Raw genomic sequence first — 23,770 nt, 5'->3', positions numbered from 1 at the left:
CTACCAAAACCTTGCCACGCAAACCCCATGCAGGTGTCTTGGTGAGAGCTTTTCCCCACAAAAGCCTCTTGCCTTGAAGACATTCCTGCAGCCCTGGAGCTAGCGAGACACCCCAAGTTAGAGCTGGGCGGCAGGGAAACCACACCGCATCTTCACGTGCAGCCCTCAGCTTGAGGCATCTCCTGCCTCCTCTTCACAGAAGACTTTCCTGTTGAAGGACAGTAATTTTGTGCAAGAAGTTACTGCTACGAGCAGGGCAGAGATGACGACCGAGATGCTTCACGAAGCGGCACAGCTTGGGACCCCTGGGGCACAAGGCCGGCCAACTGCATCATCGTTCTTGTTAATGGCTTGGATCCATTGCCCTCAAACGAGGAAGAGTTGGTGCTTAACTAGTGCCGCTTAATAGCTCTGAGATGAATGGAGGCAGCACACGATGCTCTGATGCAACCTAAACCGCTGCCTTTAAAATCCACGCGTTTCCCAAGGGCTTTAGGGAAAAAAGGGGGAGTGCCAGATGATAACTCTGATCGAGGTGGTTTTAAAACGGAATTACTCAGTTGTTCTTCACCTTCAAGAGGGGGTTGTTCTTCAGCTTTAGATTTCGTTAATTCTTTTAACCAAGTTGTTCTGGGCCACGAGTGGGGCGGCTCTGCTGTTTTACTGCCAAAATCTGTATGTCATACCCCAGCATCTCTGCTAATGAACCCAGGGCACGGTTTTTAGGCAAGCTATTGATAAAGGTGATAGTTTACTGCAAGTCAGAGATCCCGACCCTCCCAGGCAGAGATCGGGAAGGGGGCAATGGACTTGTGTGCAGTGGACTTGGGTTTTTCCTTGGCTTCAGGTTTGTGCTGAAGCTGAGTGAATTCGGGTCTCTTCGGGATGTTTTCAGTTGAGGACGTGCTCTGCGGCGACATCACAGGGGCTTTGCCGCTGCTTGGAAGTAAATTTCCTCAGGTGTTCTCCAATTTGGGGCTCTTTCTGGTTTTTCAAGCTCTTTCCAGCTTCAGCTGGAATGAAGGGCACAAGGACATCTTGAGTCTGGGCTTCAGGTGTCTTTTCCATACCTTAAATTAATATAATGCTTCTGTAGGATTTTGGCTGGAGGTTTGCCTGGAGCTGTGGTGCTTAAGCTGTTCAGTAGCTATTGTAACGTGCATTCACAAAATACATTATCGCTCTTTTAAATCTGTCAAAGCAGCAAGGGGTAAAATTGCCGCAGCGATACGTGGGCAGGAAGGGGTTACCAGCTACACCGGGTCACTCCCTGCATAGGAGATGCAGCCGATTCCTGGAGAGCCATTTACAGGCACCGCAGTTTCCAGGAACTGGCTGGAGGGATGAGATTAGAGGAAAGAAGGGCTGCTTTTCTTGATGGAGAGCCGTGTCCTATCTGTCCTTCTGTCCCTACCCACCAGCTGCGCTGACAATGATGCTGTGATGCTGAATTCCTCCTCCCTCCCCTGATGACTAATGCCTGCATCTGTGAGTAATTAGATAAGGTGAGGGGGAAGGCTGCTGTGCTGGACCTGTCCTGCTGCAGGATGCTGCGGGAAAGGCACCCTCGGTCGGTGGGGCTGGGCTCACCCTGGGCGCTGACGCTGCGGGGTCTCAGTAAGAGAGGAAGGAGAGGGAAGAGGCTGTTTGAGAACTGAGGCGTTCGGAGCCATCCTTTTCAACGAGGAAATTGGATTGCGGCTGCGGAGCCCACTTGTCTATCTGAAGTGGAGCTGAGCTCATTTCTAGGAGCCGTTGGACAGAGTTTGTCGGGTTTTAGAGCCCTTCAGTTCCTGGTAATGATGCCTGCAGCTGGGCTGCCTCCTCTCGAGAGCCTGTCTTTGGGTTTTGTTATACCTGGGGTACTCTGAACTCTTGACTCAGGTTTCACCGTTGTTCCCGTGTTGATTCCTCTCTCCCTCGCAGCTCATGGCCTTTCTCAAGACAAAGATGGGTCTGTGATTCAGGGCAGATAGAACAGCTATGTTCCTGCGTTTCCCCCCTTGAAAACACCGTAATCAGTCCAGATGCTAACGAGTAAACATCCCTGCTCCGGCACGGCAGGCGGGGGGGCCCAGCGCCAACTGTTCAGAGAGGCCGAGCTCCTTTCGGCACCATCCCTCCATGGAAGTGACTTTCCTGCCCAGCCCTGGCTTCTCCAACTCGTTTGTCATCACACCGAATTGACCCTTTCTGTCATTCTTCCCACAGGTGTTGGCACGAGGAACTACTACAGGAAGATCGGCTATGAGCTGGAAGGGCCTTACATGGTGAAAAAGCTGGACTGATGTCCCAGGAGGTCCTCACCCCGACCACTTGCTGGAAGGAGAGGAGAGGAAACAAGACTCATCCTGGAAAGAAAGCTCAAGGTGACAGACATAAGCTAAAAACCAAAGCCTGCCAACTGCGAAGGACTTGCTTATGCCGGAGCCCACGGCAGCAAACAGGGCACCTCCTGTGGGGAGAGCAGTTCTGAGATCTGCCCGTTGCCCCGGGAGAGGCTGGGGACATTTCATGTGTCTCGTTACCTGCCGTGTCTCTGGGACAGGCTCTGATGCGTTGCAGTGGAGGACTGAAGCGTAGGTGAACTGAAAGCTCCGAATTTGGGGACTCTGTTGAAAACCCTAGTGGGAAAAACATCTGTTATTTCTGTGACGCTGTCAGTGGGCTTTTAGTGGTTCGGCATGGACATAGTGTGGGTTATTCTGCAACACGAATTATTTCTTTCTCTGTGCGTACTTCTTTATGCTGGGCTTGGCTGCTTTCTGTGCATCCCAAGTGATGCCATTTGATCCTTTTACAGTAGGAGACCATGAGGATTGGAAGCTATTTCCTTGCTGGTGACAGGAATTGAGATTAAAACTTAAACCGACTCTCTACGGTGACACAAAACCATGGAGTAACTGAGGTTAGAAGGGACCTCTGAGGTCTGTAGTCCAGCCTCACTCAAAGCAGGTTGAATTACATCAGGATGGTGATGCCTGAATATCTCCAAAAGTGGAGATATTCAGTGGGTGTGGATGGAGAGGCCACAGCATCTAGATCCCTTTTCCAATATTTGACCACCCCATATGTTGAAAAAGTTTTTCCTAATATCTGGTTGGAGTTTACGGTCTTTCAACTTGTGCCTGCTGCTTCCTGGCCTATCGCCGTGCACCTCTGGGAAAAAGCTGCTTCTGGTCTCCAAGCTTCTCCTTGCACATCGCAAACTCCAACGCCGTAACCGTCCCGGTGGCCTCCGCTTCAGTTTGTTAGTCCGTATTTCAGGCACCAGATCCGCCGCTTCTCCAGCCCATAACCCATCACGTTGGGCATGAGGATGCCATGTGGCAGCAGCGTCAGAGGCCCTGGCACGGTCACGGTGTACAACATCCACGTCTCTCCCTTACCCACACTGCCGCCATCTCATCACAGCAGGCAGTCGGTTGGCTCAGGCACGACGCGCCCGTGGGGGATCCCTCCTGCCTGTCCCCAACTCTCCCTTCCCCTCTCCGTCCCGCGGCAGGAAAGGGCTTTGGGGAGGGTTTGGCTCCCACCTCCCCCAGCACGGAGCGGGAGCTGACTGCCCTGTAGCTCCTCAGATCCTCCTCCCGGTCCTCCTTGGAGGTGGGTGTGATGGTTGCCTTTTCCAGGCATTGGGAATTCTATCAGGAATGATAGAATTAAAGCTTCTTTTTGCAAACGGAGTGAGATGGGATGTGAGAGCGAGCTGTGAGCCTGAGTGAAGAGCTCAGCGCCTTCCTCACCTCTCCCCAGGCCGTCGGTGGGGTGGGGACGGCCCAGGACAGGCAGGGCGGGTGGGTGTCCTTTGGCGTCGGTGACTGAGGGTTTCCAAAAGCAGCGTGCCTGGTGCTGCCCGCTTGACTTAACAAAATCAGAAGGGAGCGGCCAGAGCTCTGACCTCCTTCGCTGCTTTTTTATAGTATTTCAATCAAAAATAGGGTTGAAATCCAGAGCAGCGGCTTGTAGAGAAGCTGACATTTCGGGTGTTACTCTAATAAATGACTCTGTCAGAAGCCTTCTGGAAACTTCGCCAGTAACGAGCGTTCGGACACACGTGATTAACTCAGAGGAGGAGCGGCTCTGGGAGGAAAGCTCTCACGGCGGCGGTGCCGCGCCGTGCGGTAAATGCGATTCTGCCACCGTGATCTATTGCTGCTCCCGACCAGCGACTCGCGGGGTCAGCGGCCAGAACCGCGCTGACGTCTGCTGACGCACGAGCGGCAAAGGCTGCCCAGGCGGCGCGGAAAAAGCGCGTCCTTGCTGGAGAGAACCGAAATACCTGGCAATAAAAGTTGTTATTATTGAAGGTAAACGCTGGTGGCCTGTCTTTTAAGGGCTGGGGAGTGAAAAAAACCACAGACCAGCTTGTTGGTACCTAAACCGTGAGCGTCTTTGCGCCTCCTGCCCTTACGAAGGGTTTGATTTAAAGATGGGAGATGGTGGCTGTTGCTTCTTGATTTGTTAAACTGGGTTTTTGGTTTGGTTTTTTTTTTTTTACCATCTTCTAAGACACTGGTGAATGGGACATGTTAAGCTTCTGACACTGTAAAAGCAGAGGAGATGGAAAGGGGTGCATTGAGAGGGGATGCAATTTCTCTGCAGAATCCTTGAAATTTTCTGCAAAAGAAGTTGTTCTGGTACCACTGACATACTTATGAATCACTCTGATGCTTTCAGCTCTGACAGCCCTGGTTTTTTTTCAGGTACCGGCCAGAAAGCTCACCGATTCTGTGCGTCTGAAAGCATGGCCCTCCGGCAAATCTGGGAAACATCAGATATGTCTGTTGGGTTTCTTTTTTTAAGGCCAATGTGTTTTGAGTTTACTAGCAGCTTTATCAAGAAATAAAGCAATTTTGTGGGGAGGGTCGTCTTATTTTTAGCTTCCCATTTGTGTGTTCTTTCTGGGATGATTTCATGCTGCGCTGGCTCAGCTTCTGCGAAACTCTCCGGGCTTGTCTGCACAGGCTCGGGTTTGTTTTGAAGTGCGATGTATTGATTTGGCCGTTTGATATAAATGCAGCCAAATGAATAGCTGGTTTGTACTTCTCTCCGAGCCATTGCTTCCGCCGAGGACAGGGAGTTCCTCCAACGCGTGTTCCTGGCGTGTGTCCTGTCTGCTGCCGCTCTGCGCCCCGCTGGGGTTTGGGATGGGGTCAGAGGAGCTCGGGCGGTGGCTCTGCTGCCACATCCCCTGCCAGGGCTGGAGCAAACCTCCCTGGGCAGCCCGGGATGGCCCAGGAGACGCGATGGTTTCGGGAAGGGTCGTGGGGTGGGAGCCTGAGCTGCAGCTTCTCCCCCTTTGCGTGTCTGCCCGAGTCTAAAAATATAGCGGTATGTGTCAGGTCGCCTATGGAGAGCTGGGGACGGGACGTGTTAGCAGGTGAGTGTGGATTTCCCACAGGTTTTAGTGTGGCTCGTGGGGTCTGCGGTTGCCTGGACATAAGTTCGGGCGAGATCGTTTCCTGCGGTGCGCTCTGCTGCGGCGGCGTGGCTGCCGGGAGGGAAAAACAAAAACCGCGCTTCCCTCTAAAGCTCTTCTGAAGGGTTTCAGGCTTTCTTGTGTTTGAAGTACACCGGGCACGAACAGTAACGAAGCCACGAAGTCTGGTGAGGTTTCAGACATCTTTAGCTGCAAAAAAGGGGAGGCACCAAGGAAATGTGAGACCCCAGGGGGAGGAAGGGGGCTGTGCAGCTCCTTCCCACAGTGAAGCGTGGAGCTTTGTGGCCACCTCTTGAGCTAGACTTCTTTAATGGGGGGTGACAGGTATCCAGATAGCAAATCGGGGGGCCCAGAGGGATCCTGACGTGACCAGAGACACACAGCAAGTCTCCTGCCCGTGGCCCAGCCCACGGGGGATGTCGCTGTGAGAGCATGGATGTACGGACAGCAGCTCTTTGCGAAGAGGATTGTACGCGACGGACACAGTCGTGTTCTTTGCCAGGCCGGTGCCCGCACCCCGTGCCCTTAACGCTGCCTGGAGACAAATGTCTCACATTTAGGCCAAGTGCAGTCCTGGTGCCGGCGGTCTTCACGGCTAACCTCTTCTGCAGCCCCACTCAGCAAATAAATCAAACAGATCTTTAGTCTTGGGTTTTTGTGGTTGGTTTTCTGTTTTCACCCCGCTTTGAAGTTCATGCCGCTGGCTGAAGATGAGCAGAGGGCCTTGCCTTGGGTGTGCAGGGAGGAGGAAGCATTGCTGAGCACCAAAAACTCCAAGAAAAAAGAGAAATTGTCAGCTATGGTTCAGTTTGGCTGAGGCGTGGTGGCTTTTGTCTGGCCAGGCTGCTCGTTTGCAGGGTCCTGGTAGCCACTTGGCCACGCCAAGGAATTTTCCAGTTGGCTCTGACCTGGTTTTTGGGTTACTACTTTAGGGTTGGGGGTGGGGTGGGGTGGTTTTTTTTCTTCATGAGAACAGCATCCATTTCCGTACAGGTCTGTCATTCTTACAGAGCTATCGTGTAGGAAATCAGCTAATAGCAGCCTGTAGTTAATTGCGAAAGGGAGAGCGGCTTTGAAATCCAGGAGCAGTTGTGCTGCAGCCCGTGAAGCGTGAAACGTGTCCGTCTTGTGCAGCCGTGACTCGTCCGGCAGCGTGAGGTTGGCTCCACGCAGACAGGGTTGCCTTCGGTGCCCAAGCCCCGCAGCTGTTCCACGGGACTCGGTGGAAGAGTGTATTGAAGCCTCCTGGATGGAAAACAACAAAAGAAAAGAGGGGAAAAAACAAAAAAATCCCCCCAAGGTGATTTGTAGTGACAAGCTGCAGCTTCTCCTCTCCCTTCCTGATGGGAATGGGGTCGATTAAGCAGACAACGGCTTACACAACCGTTCAAAAGATGAACAAAGTGAAGAAAAACGCAATTTGTTTGTAAAACCCAACAGACCAAGGGCTGTGGCCGATTCCCACACCTGTGGAAATGAAACCTGGGGCTGGGAAGGCCCCAAATTTCCTTGCTGTGGGTTGAAATGGTCCCAAGGGAGGATTCAGGCCAGCGCGGCGGAGTGGGTGCTCGTGCTGCATCCTCCCCGCCCGGTGACCCATCGCAGCCTCGGTCAGGCGCAGGGCTTTTGAGGCCGATGCTTTCAAGGAAGAGAGCACCCGCGAGGGTTGTGCTCCCCTGCTCTGCCCAGCTCCCTCGCAGCCGATGAGGAAAATAAGCCAGCAGGCACGAAGAAAGCAAGTCATTGATGGAAGCTGCTCTTTCCTTTCATGGGCAAACAGCTTAAATACTTTGAAGAAGAAAAAGGTGAGCCATGCTCATTTCTGCCTTAATTTTAGCCTGCTGCGTTTCTCCTGCTCTGACTTTTTGGGACGCGAATGCTCTCTGCCCGCCTGCAGATGGACGGAGCCAAGACGTGGCACGTGGGTGCTCAGGTGCAGCTGGAGCAGTAACAACCTGCTCAGGGCCGGAGCACCAGGGCTCACGCCGTGATTTCGTCCCTGTAGTCTTGTGCTTTCTGATGTGAAAAACAGCTCTGCCAGCTTCAATATTTCTCTTGCTTCTATTTATGTGCCTTTTCCTCATTGCTTTAAAATTATCTTCAGCCCCTGCCTTGGTAGTGCTGGAGCCATTAGTAAAGGGCTTGCTGAGCGCACCTCTCTTGCCGTAAGCAGGTTTTTGCTTTCCCCACGGCCACGGCAAGAAGCCCGCCTTTGCCCGGGAGAGCTGCTGGCAGAAGAGCCCCGCTGAGGAGGTGGCCCTGCCTCCGTCGGCTGCGTCCCGGGGAGCTGTTACCTCCTGCGTCCCGGCCGAGCGCAGCGTCGGACGGGTGGGTGGCAGCTGCAGGAGGGATCAAAGCTGCTGCCCTGGGTCACGCAGGCGTCCGGGTGGGTCGCCCAGCTCAGGCTCCACCTGTGGAGAAAAGCAAAGCCCAGGTGAAGAGTACCCTGAGCCCCTCGCCGAGGCTTGCTCTTGCCCCCAGCTTTTGCCCTGGGTGCAAGCGATCTCTCAATTACCGGCGTGGAGACAGGCTTGAGGAAATGGCCTCGAGTTGTGCCGAGGGAGGTTTAGATTGGATATTCGGAAAAATTGCTTCACCCAGAGGGTTGTCAGGCACTGGCACAGGCTGCCCAGGGAAGCGGTGGAGTCCCCATCCCTGGAGGTATTTAAAAGTCGCGTAGATGTGGTGCTGAGGGACGAGGTTCAGTGATGGACTTGGCAGTGCGGGTTAGTGGTGGGCTTGGCAGGGCCAGGTTAGCGGTTGGACTCGCTGACCTTAAGGGTCTTTCCCAACCTAAACAATTCCATGCGTACGTTTCTCAGGCACGTCTGGGCCCCTCTGCCCTCTCTGGTGCTGAGGCTGAGCTTGCTGGACCTGATGGACTTCACTCGACTTGTATAGCTCTGCAGCAAAACCCCCCGCCCCAGATCCACCACGGCACCTGCACAACCCCCTGTCCCGTGTCCCCCGCAAAAACACACCCGTGGATACCCCCAGCCGGTTGCGTTGCCGACCATGGCTGCCTGTTGGTCGTCCCGGTGCTGCCGGTCGCTTTGCAGGCAGAAACGGTTCCTGCCCCTTGAAGCTACGTGAGGGAATGTGCAGCCGGGATCAGGCAGGATGAACTGGGTGAACACAGTGATCCAACAACCTCTCCAGGGGGAGAAAAAAAAAAAGCCGTTGCTGGGAGCCACGGGATCTGACGTGGCGATGGCTTTGGGCAGAGCGCGGTGCCGAGCGACTCCGGGCAGTAACTCGTACAGGGTAGAAGAGCTGGCTCCAGGAGAAGGATGTCTGAGCGCAGCCTAACAGCACCAGGAAGCTGCAGATTTAAGAGCCGCTGGGAGATACCTCAAAAACGTGAGGTGTTCCAGCCCCAGACGGCCAAGGTGAAGCAGCATCATTACAGGAACCGAGCCGTAAAACAAGAGGACACCAACACCGAGATGAATGAGGTAAAGCAGGGTAGGAGCAGCTCAGCTGCTCTGCTGCCATCAATGTTAAGGGCAATTTTTACATGCAGTAGCCCCTCCTGTGTTTGAAGGGGATGAGTTTAGCAGAATAGATGCTGCTCAGTGTGGGGAAAGTAAGAGAATCTCTCTTTGCAGATCCTAGACTGGCATATCTTGCGTCCGGCTGCAAACTCTAAGCCACGGTTAGCTCCGTTGCTTCCCGAGACCCCAGCAGCTCTAGTCATTATAAAAAAAGTGAAATGGGGGGAAAAAAAAAAAAAAAAAAAAGACAAATAGAGGGGGAAAAAAAAAATTAAAAGGGCAAGTAACCCAGAAATCCCTGACGACACTGGGCAGGCGCTCTGGTGAGGCCAGGCGTTACGTGGGGCACAGGGTGGCGGGGAGCTGACCTGCTCTCCAGGCTCGATTCCCCTTCTGCCAGCTCGGGTTTGGTTTTTCTTCTCCGCTCGCATCCTTCGTGCGGCAGCGGCAGGGGCTGCCTCCTGCCTTCAGTGCAATAAGCAGTCACGCCAGGGGCTTGGGGAATCTGTAAGGAAAGGAGAAAATGAAATCAAGAGAAGCAGGAGCCAGAAAGGAGCTTGATTTTAGAAAATACAGCAGTCACGATCCGGCTGTGCTCATCAGCTTTGTTTAATAAGAATAAGGAGTCGGTGGTTCAGAAAAACAAAGTCGAGGTGAAACGGCACCGCTCAGACCTCGGGTAAACAGCAGCACGAAATCTTTGGGCTCATCTCAAGTCCTTTTCCAAATGGGAAAGAAGTGGTTTGGCATTGATTGATCGACATCACTGCCTGCTTCCCCTTTTGTCCCTTCCCGGTCGCGGCCGGCTGGCGGGGGGCACGGCTGGCTCTGCGGGATTTCATGCCCAAAGTCCCCTGCCGAAGGCCACCAGCCCCTGCCCTCGCTCACAGCCCCACCTTGGTGGTTTTAAACTCTTGCAGCAACACTCTAGGCTTTTTTTTTTTTTTTTCCCTCTCTTGCAGTTTGTTTTGAAGTGTGGGAAGAAGCCAAACGTGGTGGTTTTAGCTTCAATCGTTCCTGTAAGCAAAAGGCTGAGACTGCCCAGTCACAGACTGACAGCCGAGGTCCTTCAGCGCACGTCTTCAGCAGGGGGTGGTGTTTTTTTTAAGGGAAAAGGTTAAAAAAAAACCAAAACTGAACCCAACTTCTGAAGTCCGTGTGTACAAATTCCTCTGTAGATCCCTGTTTTCATTGATGCTTCTTCCCAGAATCTATGCAGAGCTAGTTTTTGTCCAAATCCAGCTGATACCGTGATGAAAATTAAATACAAGCTTTGTCCTGGCCATGTCTACCAGCAGCTGTCGTAAGTGTACGCCGATGGTTCTTGGGCGCTAGATGGAGGGCCATGCCTTACACATCCCCCACACAAGCCTTACACATCCGTATTTTCATCTCCGGAAGGACCTGCTGCATCCCACCGCCCTTCCGGATCACTTCCCGGGAAGCCAGCGGTGAAACGCCAGCTCAGTGCACTGCTCCTGGGACACGCACACGCAGCAGCATCCTTAGGAGACCCTTCCTTCCCTCTCCTGCGCCGCTGCGATGCCAAACTCCTGCCGCATTGCATCTATCGGTTTGAGAAATTTATTTCCCACAGCGTAGTTTCTTTAAGTGAAACCTGATGTCTCTGTTTTGCTTGGGAGCCAGCTGTCCCGGACGCTTTGGTGGGACCTAGAGGTAGCAGGGCAATGAAACCAGGGTCTTGATCCCGGCACAGGGCGCGTGGGTGTCCGTGTCACTCGCTGTGGGGCTGGGCCCCACGTCGCGGCGCAGCGCAGCGCAGCTGGCAAGCCCTCCACGAAGCCACTTTAAAAACCACTTTCTCAAAAACTTAACCCCTGGACTCTCTGGGGAAGCTGCAGGAGGGCGAGTGTTGATGGCTTTTGGGGTTTTGTGCGTACATCAGCACGGGGCGGGACGGCGGCTTCCAGCTTTCCTGTTTCCCGTCTTCCCGGGAAACCCGTCCGCTTTGCCCTGGGGACCGTTCTGCAAACGGCCCCTGGAACAGGGAGCAAGGCCAAGGCTGTGCCGAGCAGGAGCGCGGCGAGGAGCTGCGAGTGACGCCTGCAGCCTGCGCGTTGCGTCCGCTTAAAAACAATTGCATCTAAATTCTCTGATCCTGCAGCTCTTTGAGTTTAAAGGAAAGCTACGTAAGCTTAAAAGGGAGCAAACCGCTGCTTCCAACTTCGAAAAACCTCCGCAAAATCAATTAAGAGCGTATGAAGAAACTCGAAAGAACAACAGGGACTGAGAGATGGACCCGCACGAGCCTGTTTTACCTTTTCACGTCTCTCTCGATGAGGTTCCTGCGCAACGGCAGCGGCGGCACGTCGGCGCCTTCGCGTTTCACCTGTGAGAGCACCTGGATCGCGCTTCCTAAACGGACCGCAAACACAGCGTTAGCGGTTTGTGAGCTCCCTTTGAGGGGGAAGGCGGCGGCTATCGAGTGGAAGGAAGGCGCAACGTGTTCAAAGGTGAGGACAAGAGAGGAGGAACAACAAGTGTGAACTGAGCGCTCCAGTCCCAAAGGTTTTAATTCAGAGATCGCCCGTACCCAGCTCCAATGGGTTGAGCTGCAGGTCTCCCTATTTTCCTTTCTTTGCAAAAATATTTCTCTAGATTCAGCCAGTCCACGAGCGCCAGCGGTTCACTTCTGCACCCACACAAGTCAATAACTTCATTCTCACCTCTCCAGCCGCAAAGAAATTAAACTCTTCCTCTGACCCCTTCGCAAAGGGAACATTTCTAGCTGCGGACTCAGGAGCCCCCACGCCGCGGCCTGCGGCTTTCACCGAAACCAACGGCCGAACCTCCCGGCTCTCCTCCTCCCCAGGCCTGGAGAACAGGTCGGCCAAGCTGCTTTCCTTCGCTCGTCCGGAGCCCCTGCCCAGATGAAACGTTTCATCCCCCCAGCTCCTGTGTCCCCCCCAACTCCTGTGTGTGTCCCCCCTTGGAACCACCTAGGCCTCCAGGCACCCATCTGCCTCTCGGTTGCCTGCAGATAACGGCTCAGCGCGGGGCAGCCGGCGCGCCTTCGTTAGTCTTTGTGATTAACAGACCTGTGAATTTATTTAGTTCCGAAAAAACGCTTCCCAGCAGCTGTAAGGCTACCAGGTACGCTGATGTATTTAACAGGCAGAGGGAAAAAGACTTTCTGCTTCTGCGGGCTGGTGAGGTGTGCTGGGGTTTATGATTCATGGGGGATTCTGCTAATGACCGATTTGGAGGCAATGCTTAATTTTAGAGAAAAATAGAATAGTATTGACTGCCTTGATCCTGACTGGGGACGGTAGCGAGTATTTAATTCTTCCCTAGCTAAATTCAGCCCCTAGCTGTCTTGCAGCTCTGTGAGTGATGTTATTTGTCCCGTTGAAAAAAAAAATTAACTAGTCTGAAGCATCCTTAATCCAAAGCAATCAATTTAACCGCCTGCCTCGACGGACAACTCCAGCATTTAGAGAGGCCATGCTAACAAACCGCCTCGATGCACAGGAGGCTCACTGCAGGGGAGAGAATAAAAATGGAGAAAACTTACAGGTTTTTCCCCACCAAAGCAGAACAAAGCTTCGGTTTCACTGTCTGTTTGCTTGAAATGCAAAGCTGAATCACAGATTCCGCATTCCTCTCCGTTCTTTTCTCCTTTCTTCAAGAGAGATTATGACCGCAGATGAAAAAAGAGGAGTGGTCCATCCCTCCTCACCGCTGCCCGTGCTCTGACCTAAGGGAAAATCAACAGTGTCAAAGCCCCGCGAGGCGGGCGCTGAGCCCAGGCACCCACTTACAGCCCTATCGCCCCGCGATGCCCTTGACAGCACCGTTCCCTTCCTAAAACGTGACCTCACGTAAGCAGCTGTCGCTGGCAACCGCCTTCAGTCACCAAAGCAGCGGTTTTCACCAAAAACCCAGCTACTTTACCGTGACGGGCACCAAGATCGAGGGTTCAGGGCTTTACGGTGAGACAGGCGGGCAGGGGCTGGCCTGAGAACTGCCCACAAACAGGGCACCACGACAGCACCTTCGGAAGGAACTCCCCGAGCCAGAGGTTGCCCCAGACCACCGTTCCGTACCCGCGCATCCATCGATCTCCCAGGAGCAGGTACGGTTTAAGCCCTCTGCCGCTGTCACCGGGGAGTTCAGCGGTTCGGCTGCGGGAAGCCCCTGCGTCCCCTGGGCACCCCCCGAGTCCTCATAGCACGAGGCGGGGAGCGTCCATTCGATAAAGGGAAGTTCGTTTTCTCCCTAACGCACAATTTAACAAACTTCCCATCCCCCACTCCCCAACTGTAGGTCTTTGACAAACTTCTCTCCCTTTCTCTTTTTTCTGCTCAGCTGTATTATTATTAATGAGCCACATATAGCTTTTGAAAGGGGAGAACACCACGGATTCATGCCCTCTTCCATTTTATTCCGTTCCTTTCCCGGCTACGGACATTACATTTACCCTCCCCATCGCTTTTTTTGAATATCGAGCTTGCTTTCAGAGAGCTACACCCAGCAGCTGCAGGATTCTCCCCCCCGCCCCTTTCTCTAAGAAGCAGTCACTTAAATTAGAGGCTGTCATCGCATATGTTCGTTTACCAATTGACTAGGTATTACTAACTTGTGGTACCTGAAAAAAAAAAACAACCCAAGTGTCACATGCGATTCTAAAGAGATGCTCAGTATTACCACGCTTTTTAATGCATTAGTAAAAAAAAAACCACAGCATTTTATTAATTTATAAAAGTACAGAGTTGCAAGCGATTAAGGCATATGTACAGACCAGCTAAAAATATCTAGCAGCTGTGAGGATACTCGCCTAGCACGGCAAAACAAGGCAGAAAAACGCATAAACGGCCGTTCTTGTGCCCCGCAATTTTCTCACGTGTTGTGAGGGTGCGCAAACCTATCTGTAGTCCACGGACCCGGTCTCAACTAAAACCAGCCCTGGAAGATCACCAGGATGCTCCGAGGAGAGGTGGCAGAAAGCAGACGACACGGGATTGGGAAGAGAAGGATGAAGAAACCTTACTTCAGAACAGCAGCTCTGCAAAGCAGAAGAGTATTTATAACCGAAAGCTGCAGAAAGGAAAACCCAGCATAGAGCCCTACGTTACCGTTACGCAGAAATGTAAGAGGAGTTAGATACCAAGGCAAGAACTAGAATTAAGTAAGACTGGGCTGTGCTGCAGGCGAGGAGCTGCAATAAAGCCAGACCTGTCTCCTACCAGAAGACAAAGCGCTCTCCAGAACGGGGCGACCGTGGCTGCCAGTAACAAAAGACCCAGACCCCCATTTTCGGCTGGTTGCCGGTCACCGTACGGTCTGTCTGCGCAGAGGTGGCAAGAGCCGAGGGAGCTTCAACGCAACCCTGTCTGTCATTGCTGCGCACGCTTCGTACGCACCAGCGCTGTTGGACTAGGCATTCTCCAACTTCTAAAGTCAATTTAACGATTTGACTTAACTTGGTTTTTATATGGTCCCATAATAAATAGCTCTTTTCAGGGACGGCTCCCGTTGGGTAGCCCAGTTGTTAGCTCTTTCAGCGACAGAGGTCAATCAATGCTTGATTGTGCAGGACAAACACATTTTACAGCCTGGAGGAGCCGGTGAGAAAGTGTTACGCTTCCCCACGGAAGGCCAGGGGAGCCTCTGGATAAAGTCACGGCAGGAAGAACGATCCTCTCCATGAATTTAGCTTATGACACACCGCTTATAATACAGAGTCTTCCCTATCACAGTCACCATCTTAGTAGAGTAGGACAGGGAAAGAAATGCAGAAGGTATTTCTAACAGAAATGTATGTATTTCTGTTAGAGGGGCTCACCACGTTGCCTTTCTTTCGGCAGTTTATTCCTTTCCTACCAAAGGAAGCCGTCCCTGAAGGACACCATTTCACCTCTGCGCAACAGAAGAGCGTAGGAGGAACCTTCGCCAGGAGCTCCCGGCTCCTTCAGAAAAGCGGAGATCAGCAGTAGTTTACAGACACATTAAAATATTTTTCAAACAGGGTGCAAATTGGACTCCCCATTTACCTGCCAAGATTCCAGTTCAGTCCTTTTCATTTCGCTTGTAAGAACAGCTGGCACAAGCAGCTAACACAGCAGGAAGCATGATTCCTTAAACTACTTTAAGTGTTAGTGACGCATACGTTCTAATCAAGAGTTGGCATCTTTAACATTCTTTGTATTTATTTTAAGAAAGCATTTTAGTTAATCTAAGCAAGAATATTCAAAAGCCACTGTGAAGAAAATACATTTTTGTTTCTGCTCAAACTTTGCAGAATAGACACTGAACGCTTTGCCAGCTCATTCGGCAGACCTCACTCAGTTACGTGGCCAAGCAACACGGAGCGAAGAATCACACCAAAAAAAAACCCCAAAACCTCCAATCAAACCTCCTAAAGACAAGTTCTGTGCCAAGGACAAGCGACGTGGCATTATCAGTGAGAAGCCAGGGCTGGAAAGGCAGTCGACACACAATGGGGCAGGGAAACCCATCTCCAGACGGTTTCTGCACGTTTCTTTGTCGTCCTTCGAAAGGGCAGCGACAGGATGGCAACAAAAGGAAGCGCAATGGCTGCTTTAAAAAGAGCAAGTTCAGAAACTCCTCTACGACTCTGCCGAGTACGGCCAGACAGTCAAGGTCACCTCAGCCAAGTTTTCACCTACCCTACTCCCTGCATAAGAGAATGCAAATATAAAAACACCGAAGGTTTGCATAAAAATAGATATTTTTTTTTGTAGTTCTCCTCTTAAAATTACTGTACAAATAAATAAAGTTATTGTCCATTTAAATATAACCGTTTGGGAAAACTGGAAGCCGGCAACGGTCTTCTGATCAACCCACTCGTTCCAAAGCAAGGCAGAGTTGTTTGCCATCTCCAAGGCCTCCAGATCGCAGCGGGACACGATACCTGCAAAGGAAAACGTGCCAAAGTTGCAAAATAAAATACTCCTTGGCCAGAGCACTGGCCCAAACCACAGGTCCCCTGGTCCCCGGTTCTGCCGCCGGGCCATCAGTAGCACACCCAGGCTTAGGGAAGTGCACAGGGCAGGTACACAAGCGGGCTTTCCTCTGGAAAAAAAAATCCCAAATCTGAGCAATGTTTAACTTAAGGACTTCCCGAATCACAGGTTATATCCATATCCTTGCCTTTAAATTCACGAAAGAAACATCATTTAGATGTTTTTCACACTGTTCTGAGGAGATTTAGCGTTTGGCTGCCCTACGCTGGAGAGTTCATTGCCCCGTGATAACAAAGCATTACGGAAAGATAAAAAGTATCTCCTGTTTGATTTGAACTTGCTATTGGGAGAATTTCTTCTGAAGCACCTAGCTTTAATTCAGCATTGCGAGAAACCCTTCTCAGCTTCTGTGCTATTCCTGATTTTAGATTAGGCAAGCCAGACATGAAATCGGTCTGTTTTCTGGACTGAAGCGTCCATGAACTGGCGTTTAAGACAACCCCATTTTAGAAAGGGGAGTTGGTTGTCGGTTCAGTCCACACTAACGCAGCAGCTGACGGCATTTTCGACGGTGGCAGACAAGCGCCTGGTGGCGTGGAGCGCTGTGCCGCGAGTCGTCGTTGCATCAACTCCGATTACAGGCAAAAGCAAGCGCAGTAGGTGTTCAGCTAGCGTCTTACCGAACGGGAAAATAAAATAAATGAAGAGGATTGAGACAGATGGGGTTTTCAGAGATACGTCCTGGCTGCCCTGGCATTTTTCTTCTGAAACTTGTCTGCAAACCTATTTACCATTACGGTTTCATAATGAAAAAGGAAAGTCACCAGTAGCAAGCCTGGCACTGTGCTGCTAGAGCCTTTTTTTTTTTTTTCCCTCCCTCTTTATCTTTGCAAATTCCTCTACAGCAGGCTAAGCACTCCAGGGCTGGCCTGCCAACTAGTGGTACTGTTGCTGTTACAGTATGCCAGGCCTCCGGTTTCAGGTGGGAGTCCCCAGAACTGCAGATCCCACCAGGGTAATGGAGTAGTTTTCAGTGATAAAACTGATTTTCCTAGGTAAAAAGCAGCTCTGGTCTTGTCCGCTGAGATTTCAGTAAAGCATTTGATGTAGTGCCACGCAAGAAAGTATTAGATAGACGGGGGAAAGACTGGGATTAATAAAATGGAAGATGTAAGGCAGTTAACCTGTCCCAAGGGAAAACTGAAACGGATAATTTGGAAATGAAGAGGCTAGAGTACAGTTTTATCAAGATTGGCACTGGCAACCGACTTGTTTAATTAATGTTTTCCCTAACAGCCTTGGCACAATTAGAAGTGTGCCGATGACACAAAGCTGGAGGCATTACGGTTATAAAAAAGGATGAGGAAATACTCAGGGTCATTCCCCGTTTCTGCTAACGGACAGGGGATGAAACTCAGTAATAGAAAACATAAGGTCATGCATCTGTGAACAAAAGTAACTGCTGCAACCCAGAATGTTATTGATTGGAAGCAACTCAAGTCAAAAAGGGCTTTAGGACACAAAGTAATTATGGGAGGATTAAGTGATACAGATATGAAAGGCGAGAGATGTGGTTCTGGAATACATCAGGAGGAATATTTCCAGAGCAGATAGTAAATGCGAGTGCTTTACCGGGACCTGAAGGGACTCCTCTAGGGCAGGTGCAGAAATTATTTGAGATGGAAGCGCCAACCCCGATGGAACCAACCAACCTTGGACAGGAAGAAATGCTGCTAAGGTTACAATTGTTCTCTACAAAATAGTTCAGAAAGGGCAAACACCCAGGAAGGAGAAGAACATTTTAAGCTAAAGGACAAGTTTGTGACAAGATCAAGAGGATTAAACCGATCAGGAATGCATTTGCGTTGCAAAGGACAATGTCCTTAGCTATAAGGACAGTCAGATGCTCAGTCTCAGTGACAACATCAGACACAAAAATATTTATTTCTACGATGTATTTATCAAAGAAATTCTAGGATATGAAGTCCATGATACCAGAAGACAGAACTTGAAAATCCTGGAAACTCCCTTCTGTGGGACAAGGAGTAATGGCCTTAAACTGAAAACTGGAAGAGGGAAGATTCAGATGAGATATTGGGAAGAAACTCTCCCCGGTGAGGGTGGTGAGGCAGTGGCAGAGGTTGCCCAGAGAAGCTGTGGCTGCCCCATCCCTGGAAGTGTTGAAGGCCAGGTTGGATGGGGCTGTGAGCAACCTGGTCTGGTGGGAGGGGTCCCTGCCCATGGCAGGGGGTTGGAACTGGGTGGGCTTTAAGGTCCCTTCCCACCAAACCGTTCTGTGGTTCAATTTTCATTGCTCTGCTGAAAGACACGGAATCTGACAGACCATCTTGAATTTTACGTTGGACGTTCAAACTTCCATCAAGGCAGATACTCAAGAGGCCATCAAGAACTCACAAGGATTAGGATCAAATTTTTTTTTTCCAAAGCGGGCACATCAAAACAGCAGTCTCACTGCAGGACTCGGCAAGACCACCAGACTTCCAGTCCAGCCTTTTCCAAGACTTTCTTCGAGGCCTTTACATGTTAAACAGTTCAGGACAGGAAGCTCCTCTACCATCTGGTGCACCCAGCTCCAAGACGCTCTGAGCATTAACAGTGCTTTAATTACCAAAAAAAAAAAAAAAAATATTTTTAATCTGACCGTTACTACCGTACCTGAATACCACATTTAAGATGCACATCTACAAATATACAGCAACTTTGCCCACTTCAGCTTTTATTTAGTTAGCAAATATATTGTAAAAGCAACAAACAAGCACAGGTGAATGCTGGAGTAATGGCAGAAATCTGCCCTGGTTTGTGGAAACAGATGAGGTTTAGGGTAAAGGACAGGCTGGCCCAAGTACAGACAGCGCAGGCAATTCCCTGAACAGACACCACACCATTAAGGAGGCAAAAGTTTCTTTGTTGGACGTACTTCAACCAAATGCTTTTTCCCAAACATTTATCGAAGCCTTTTCTTCTTCTAGCTTGACTGCATCTTTCTATCGCTGAATTTTCAGAAGAGCTACAGGTCACATTTGATTTAGAGGGCTTTGGTCTGGAGGTCACTAACAGAAAATCCCCCGTAAGCTCAGACTAAATAGGGAGCAGCCTGGCAGAGACACTAACCTGAACGTCCTTCGTCTCTATGAGACAGAGCGTTGACGCTTTTTGCCGTAGGAGATTTGCCTGATTCGGACTTCTAGTTGGAAGGCATCCAATCTTTCTTTTGGGTTAAAAGCCAGCATATCGTGCAGGAGCTTGCAGAGATCATCCGGCATGGACCTCTTGTTCTTCAGGGGAATTTGTAATTTCATGTTGGGATTCTCCAGCAACGCTTCTCCGAGGGGAATAAGCTCCTTGCCTTGGCAGATATAGGTTCCTGAAGACAGATTAGGAGGAGTCAGGTTATACAGGTAGAGGAAAGTCTACATAAAATGCTGTCATTTGTAGTCCAGACAATCTGGAAAACAAAACATCTGAGAGATTACCAGAAAGATCACTTATTAAGAGGCAGCCGCCAAGTCAAATATTGGGGGAGGTTGTTATCAGAAGAGGCTTTTACTTTCAAATACTAATCGAGGTGTTGCACAAGGCTGTGTGCATAACCACGCGCAGAACAGAGGGAGCAAGTTCAAGCACGGCGTGCTCGTCAAGGAGTTATTAGGGACCGTCTGCAGAGAAAATGGGCTGCTGAAATGAACTTCCTCCATTTTACTCCGTTTCACCCTACTAGCAGACTCAGGCAACTCTAGAAGAGGGAGGGAGACTGTGCTTGGAAGAGTTAAACACAAAACTTATTTGCTCAGTTAGTCAAACAATTTTCAATTAAAATGACAGCATATGCCATTTACCGTTAGCCAACTTCTCCTCAGCAAGATTAAGGAAGGGAAATGTAAATTTGCTCCTGGTAATCTAAATAATTTCACCGGTTGTTGAAAATGATTAACTGGCTTCCAAAACAGATAGTAAGCTTTGCTCACTCGAGCTGTTCTGCCCCTGCACCAAGCAAAGAATCAATGTTTCAAAGGCAGTGACCTGTCTGTGTATAGAAAAGGTTGGCCTTGCAAACACCTTATCTCAAGTTGGCGGGTAGCTATTTTAATGAAATCTGTTCATGCTTTGGTCTCAGCTGCAACCATTTGCTTGTTTCTGTAGGCAGGAACTAAAACATTTATCAATGTTTGGCATTTTAAAAGGAAATAAATAACAGAATTAGAACTGAGCCTACTTGGATATGAAAAAAAAAATTAAAGCGGTAGCACAATAGCTTCTCGAAGTTCCTCCGTAGAAATTCCTTTTAAGAATTTAAACATTTAAAAGAAAGACAGACAGGTAGACTATGATCTCAGAGTCTGGGTAGATGTCTTCAATTATTATGCTAATGTGCATGGCTGGCATTCTCTCCTCTCGAGATGGATTTTCCACTGCAATATACTTTCTAAAATCATTTAGTACAAAGTATTTCAAGCGTGCATATATGTGGGGGATTTGGAGGAAGGTGGAGGCAGGGGGAGAGAGCAGGCCGTCGGACAAGTCATCCCTGCGAGATCTTGCATCTCTAAACCATGAGGAAACTCAGCCAGATGGCAGTGAAGCTTATCTAAACATCCTTTCCCAGATTATTATTTGGCTCCTCGGAACATCCTTTCAGCGCTCCGAGTGATTCCGTCCCTTGGTTATGCCAAGTCAAGGATACAACTGAAACCATAAGGCCAATTCCGGAAAGGTTTTGGTTTTAAAAGCATTAAAAGCATTTCTGAGCAAAGGGAAGTATACAGATACTAAATCCTCTATCAAGAGCATAGCTCTAAGACAGATGCCTCACCAACAGCTACGAGGACTTTTTTTTTTCCCCCTCTGACAATTCTTTAGCGATAATAAGGGCCAAATCCATTTCTGAAGAGCGTTCCTTAGGGTAAGGAAGGCCTGACCGCAGAGAAGTCAGAAGAAATCTTTCCCTTAACCTTTAAATCCCCCAGAGTACTTTTGAAAAATCTGGCAGAAGGAATGATCTTCCAAATAAAATAATGATTTGCAAATATAAAAAGCATTCCCTCTGCCTTACTGATCTGTCTTCAAGACCTGGAAGCCCTGCATGAGAAGTAACCAAATTAGGAGCAACGCATGATGAAGAAAAAGAGATTTCTTTGCAGTTCTCTTAAAAACAAAACCCCAACCACCCAAAAACTCCTCAACTTTGGATTTCTTTGGGTTGCAAGGTGCTTGCAAATTCCTAGAGAAAGCCATATCCAAAGCATATATGCCACAGCATTGGCAACTGTGTCGAGGAGAACACCTCTCAGTGGTTCCCTACAGATCCCGAACGTCCGCTGACAACATGACAGCACCGAACTGATCCTCACCGAGCAATTCCTTCTCAGTATCCCCATCTCGGAAGGTGATTCTCTCAACCATAGCCCAGAAAATGATCCCAAGGGCAAATATGTCAGCCTTTGCCGTGTAGTGACCTTCCCATACTTCTGGAGCCATGTAGAAGTTTGACCCACACGCAGAGGAGAAGCGATGCTGGTTCACGTTCCCTTTCCCCTGACACACCTTACTGAGGCCAAAATCCGCTACCTGCAATGCATAAAAAGAAAAGCAAAATCAGTTCTTCACAAACACCAAGTTTACAAGGGTGGTTACGAAGAGCAGCTCAGTGAATTCCACTCTGGAATCCACCGCAGCACGGTGCTGGCACTTGTCGGGTGACAACCCTGGTGAAACAAAGAGCTGATTATTTCCTGGTAGCTGTCCATTCCCCAACTCCTTTCCTGTGGTTTGTTCCCCTTCCTAAGATGGGCAAAACAGGTATCCGATCGTTATCCTTCTGTGAAGTTCACTCTGATTACATCTAATTGGGCATAAACATACCTTGAACAACATTTACCGTAGAAGTGGCTCTTACTGTTCCACGGTGAGTGCACTGAATCCCTTGCATTACCATTATTATCCACAGTGATTAAAACGACATTGATTTAAGCGTCCCTTGATGGCTCTACAGGTTGAAGTACAAATGCTATTATTGATCTGGAAGGTCAAGGCATGAATTATCTGAATGCACCGACCTGTTATTTTATGTCCTGACTACTGGAACTCTCAGGATTGAAAGTTCAGGCACAAGCTGGCTCCCAGCTTTTTGGATAGCTGGAAGAGACTTTCAGTCTGGTGCTACAAGAAAGGCAACTAGCCAGTCTTTACCTCAATCAGGGCACGAATGTGAAGCACAAAGACATTCCCCACCTCCCCTGAACATTGATATGTGCTTGAGGCAGCAATATTGGAAGCGCTAGCTGTTGTAATAAGGTGGTGTGTTCTTAAACTTTAAGGGAACAGAAAATATTGCTTCATCTTTGACTGATCATGATCGCTTTGATTGTCTAGCGTGCAGAAGTTAGACAGCCCTGAACTGTTCCTCTCAACAGATAAGCAGTGGATGAAGGGCGTTACAGAAACGCACCATCGTGACCTCCACTTCCTTCCAAGACTCCTAAAAAAAAAAAAAAGCCCACAACTGATACCAGATGTTCTGAGTACACTTATTACAAGCATCACAAGACTTACCAAAAGCCCCTTCCAACGCATGTGACACATAAGCATGTAGATCACATCCTTGTTACAGCAAAGTTTTATTCCCTTACCTTTACTATGGGACTTCCACATCTATGAGAAATCAAAATATTGTCAGATTTCAGGTCTCTGTGCACGATCTGGTTTCTGTGTAGGAAAGCCACGGCGCTGCTGAGCTGCCGCATGAAGCTGTTATTCAGCTGAGCATCCGGGCTGCGAGACAGCAGGTACTCGTTCATGTTGCCACCATCACAAAACTCCATCACAAACCAGAGAAAGCAGGCCGATTTGGGATCCATGCACCTCCGCCCTTTCAGGCAGGTCTCAATGAGCAGCAAGTGGCTGTCTGATTTCCTGTACCGATGACTAATTGGCTGAAAGACTTGGCCGTTCTGCAGGATGCACTCCTCCAACTGGATCACGTTTTCATGTTGCCTCTGGATGCTCTGCAGGGCCCAGAACTCTTGCAGAGCCAGTTCTACGTTTTCAGGCACGTTACAATGCATCCTCTTTACAGCTACTTTGCTTCGAGTTTGATTAACGATGGCCTCATAAACCACCCCATAGCTCCCTCGGCCCACTTCTCGAACGATGCTGTACTTGGCTTCTGTAGCCATTCCTCACTTCGGCCCAGGGAACACCAAATCAGAGGAAAATATTTGAACTCATGGCAATCAGTCGTCACCTGCAGTAAAACCCCAGAAGAGAAGGGGATAAAAAGCCTAAAACTCTCCCAAACAAAACAGCTTACCAACTATCACCTGCAAATGCTTCCAACCGGTATCAGTTTTAGCAGTATATGCATTGGTATATGATGTGGCTGCACAAGGACCGACAGCTAAAACAGGGGTTTAAGAGAAGGCCTATATCCATGGTAACTTTGAGACGTTATCAGGTACAATCCCGGCTGCACAGTGGGATACAACCCCCCGGGAAGTGACATCGATTTGTCCCCAGTGGACGGAGTTTAGTGAGAAAGAAAAAGCACTGTGTAGACACGTTTCCTAAGCAAGGCAGGAAAGGGAAGACAAGACCTCCTGGGTAACAGTTGAACTTACTTTCACCAGAATTGACTTTTAAAGAAATAAAGTTAGTCAGAAGTGCCAGTCTGGCACTAAATCTTTCACCCTCACTTTCCCCCCTCATAAATTTACTTATCCATCAACGCCTACACCATGTCCCTGCACTTCCACTAGCAATTTTCTACCAGTCCATGCCCTGATACTCGCCCCCCTTTCTCCAGCTCACCCTCTTCCTCGCGCTGCCCTTCCCCTCCACCTCAAGCTCCCTGCCCCACTCCCAGGCCTGCC

The 23,770-nt window shown here is 49.8% G+C and overlaps 1 protein-coding gene across 1 annotated transcript; it reads right to left on the bottom strand.

Moving 5' to 3' along the window:
• Positions 1 to 18,882: 18,882 nt before the first annotated feature.
• Positions 18,883 to 23,153, bottom strand: LOC104156387 (serine/threonine-protein kinase PDIK1L-like). Its single transcript, XM_009695986.1, has 3 exons — positions 22,532 to 23,153; positions 21,254 to 21,470; positions 18,883 to 19,269 (listed from the first exon to the last, which is right to left on the bottom strand). Exons 1-3 carry the CDS (start codon positions 23,075 to 23,077, stop codon positions 19,034 to 19,036), a joined length of 999 nt encoding a protein of 332 aa, XP_009694288.1. The 5' UTR covers positions 23,078 to 23,153; the 3' UTR covers positions 18,883 to 19,033.
• Positions 23,154 to 23,770: the final 617 nt, after the last annotated feature.

This window comes from Cariama cristata, unplaced genomic scaffold (assembly GCF_000690535.1).
Source record: "Cariama cristata isolate BGI_N322 unplaced genomic scaffold, ASM69053v1 scaffold11532, whole genome shotgun sequence".
Lineage (NCBI taxonomy): Eukaryota > Metazoa > Chordata > Aves > Cariamiformes > Cariamidae > Cariama > Cariama cristata.
The sequence above is the reverse complement of the archived record's forward strand: the minus strand, read 5'-3'. Positions and strand labels throughout refer to the sequence as shown.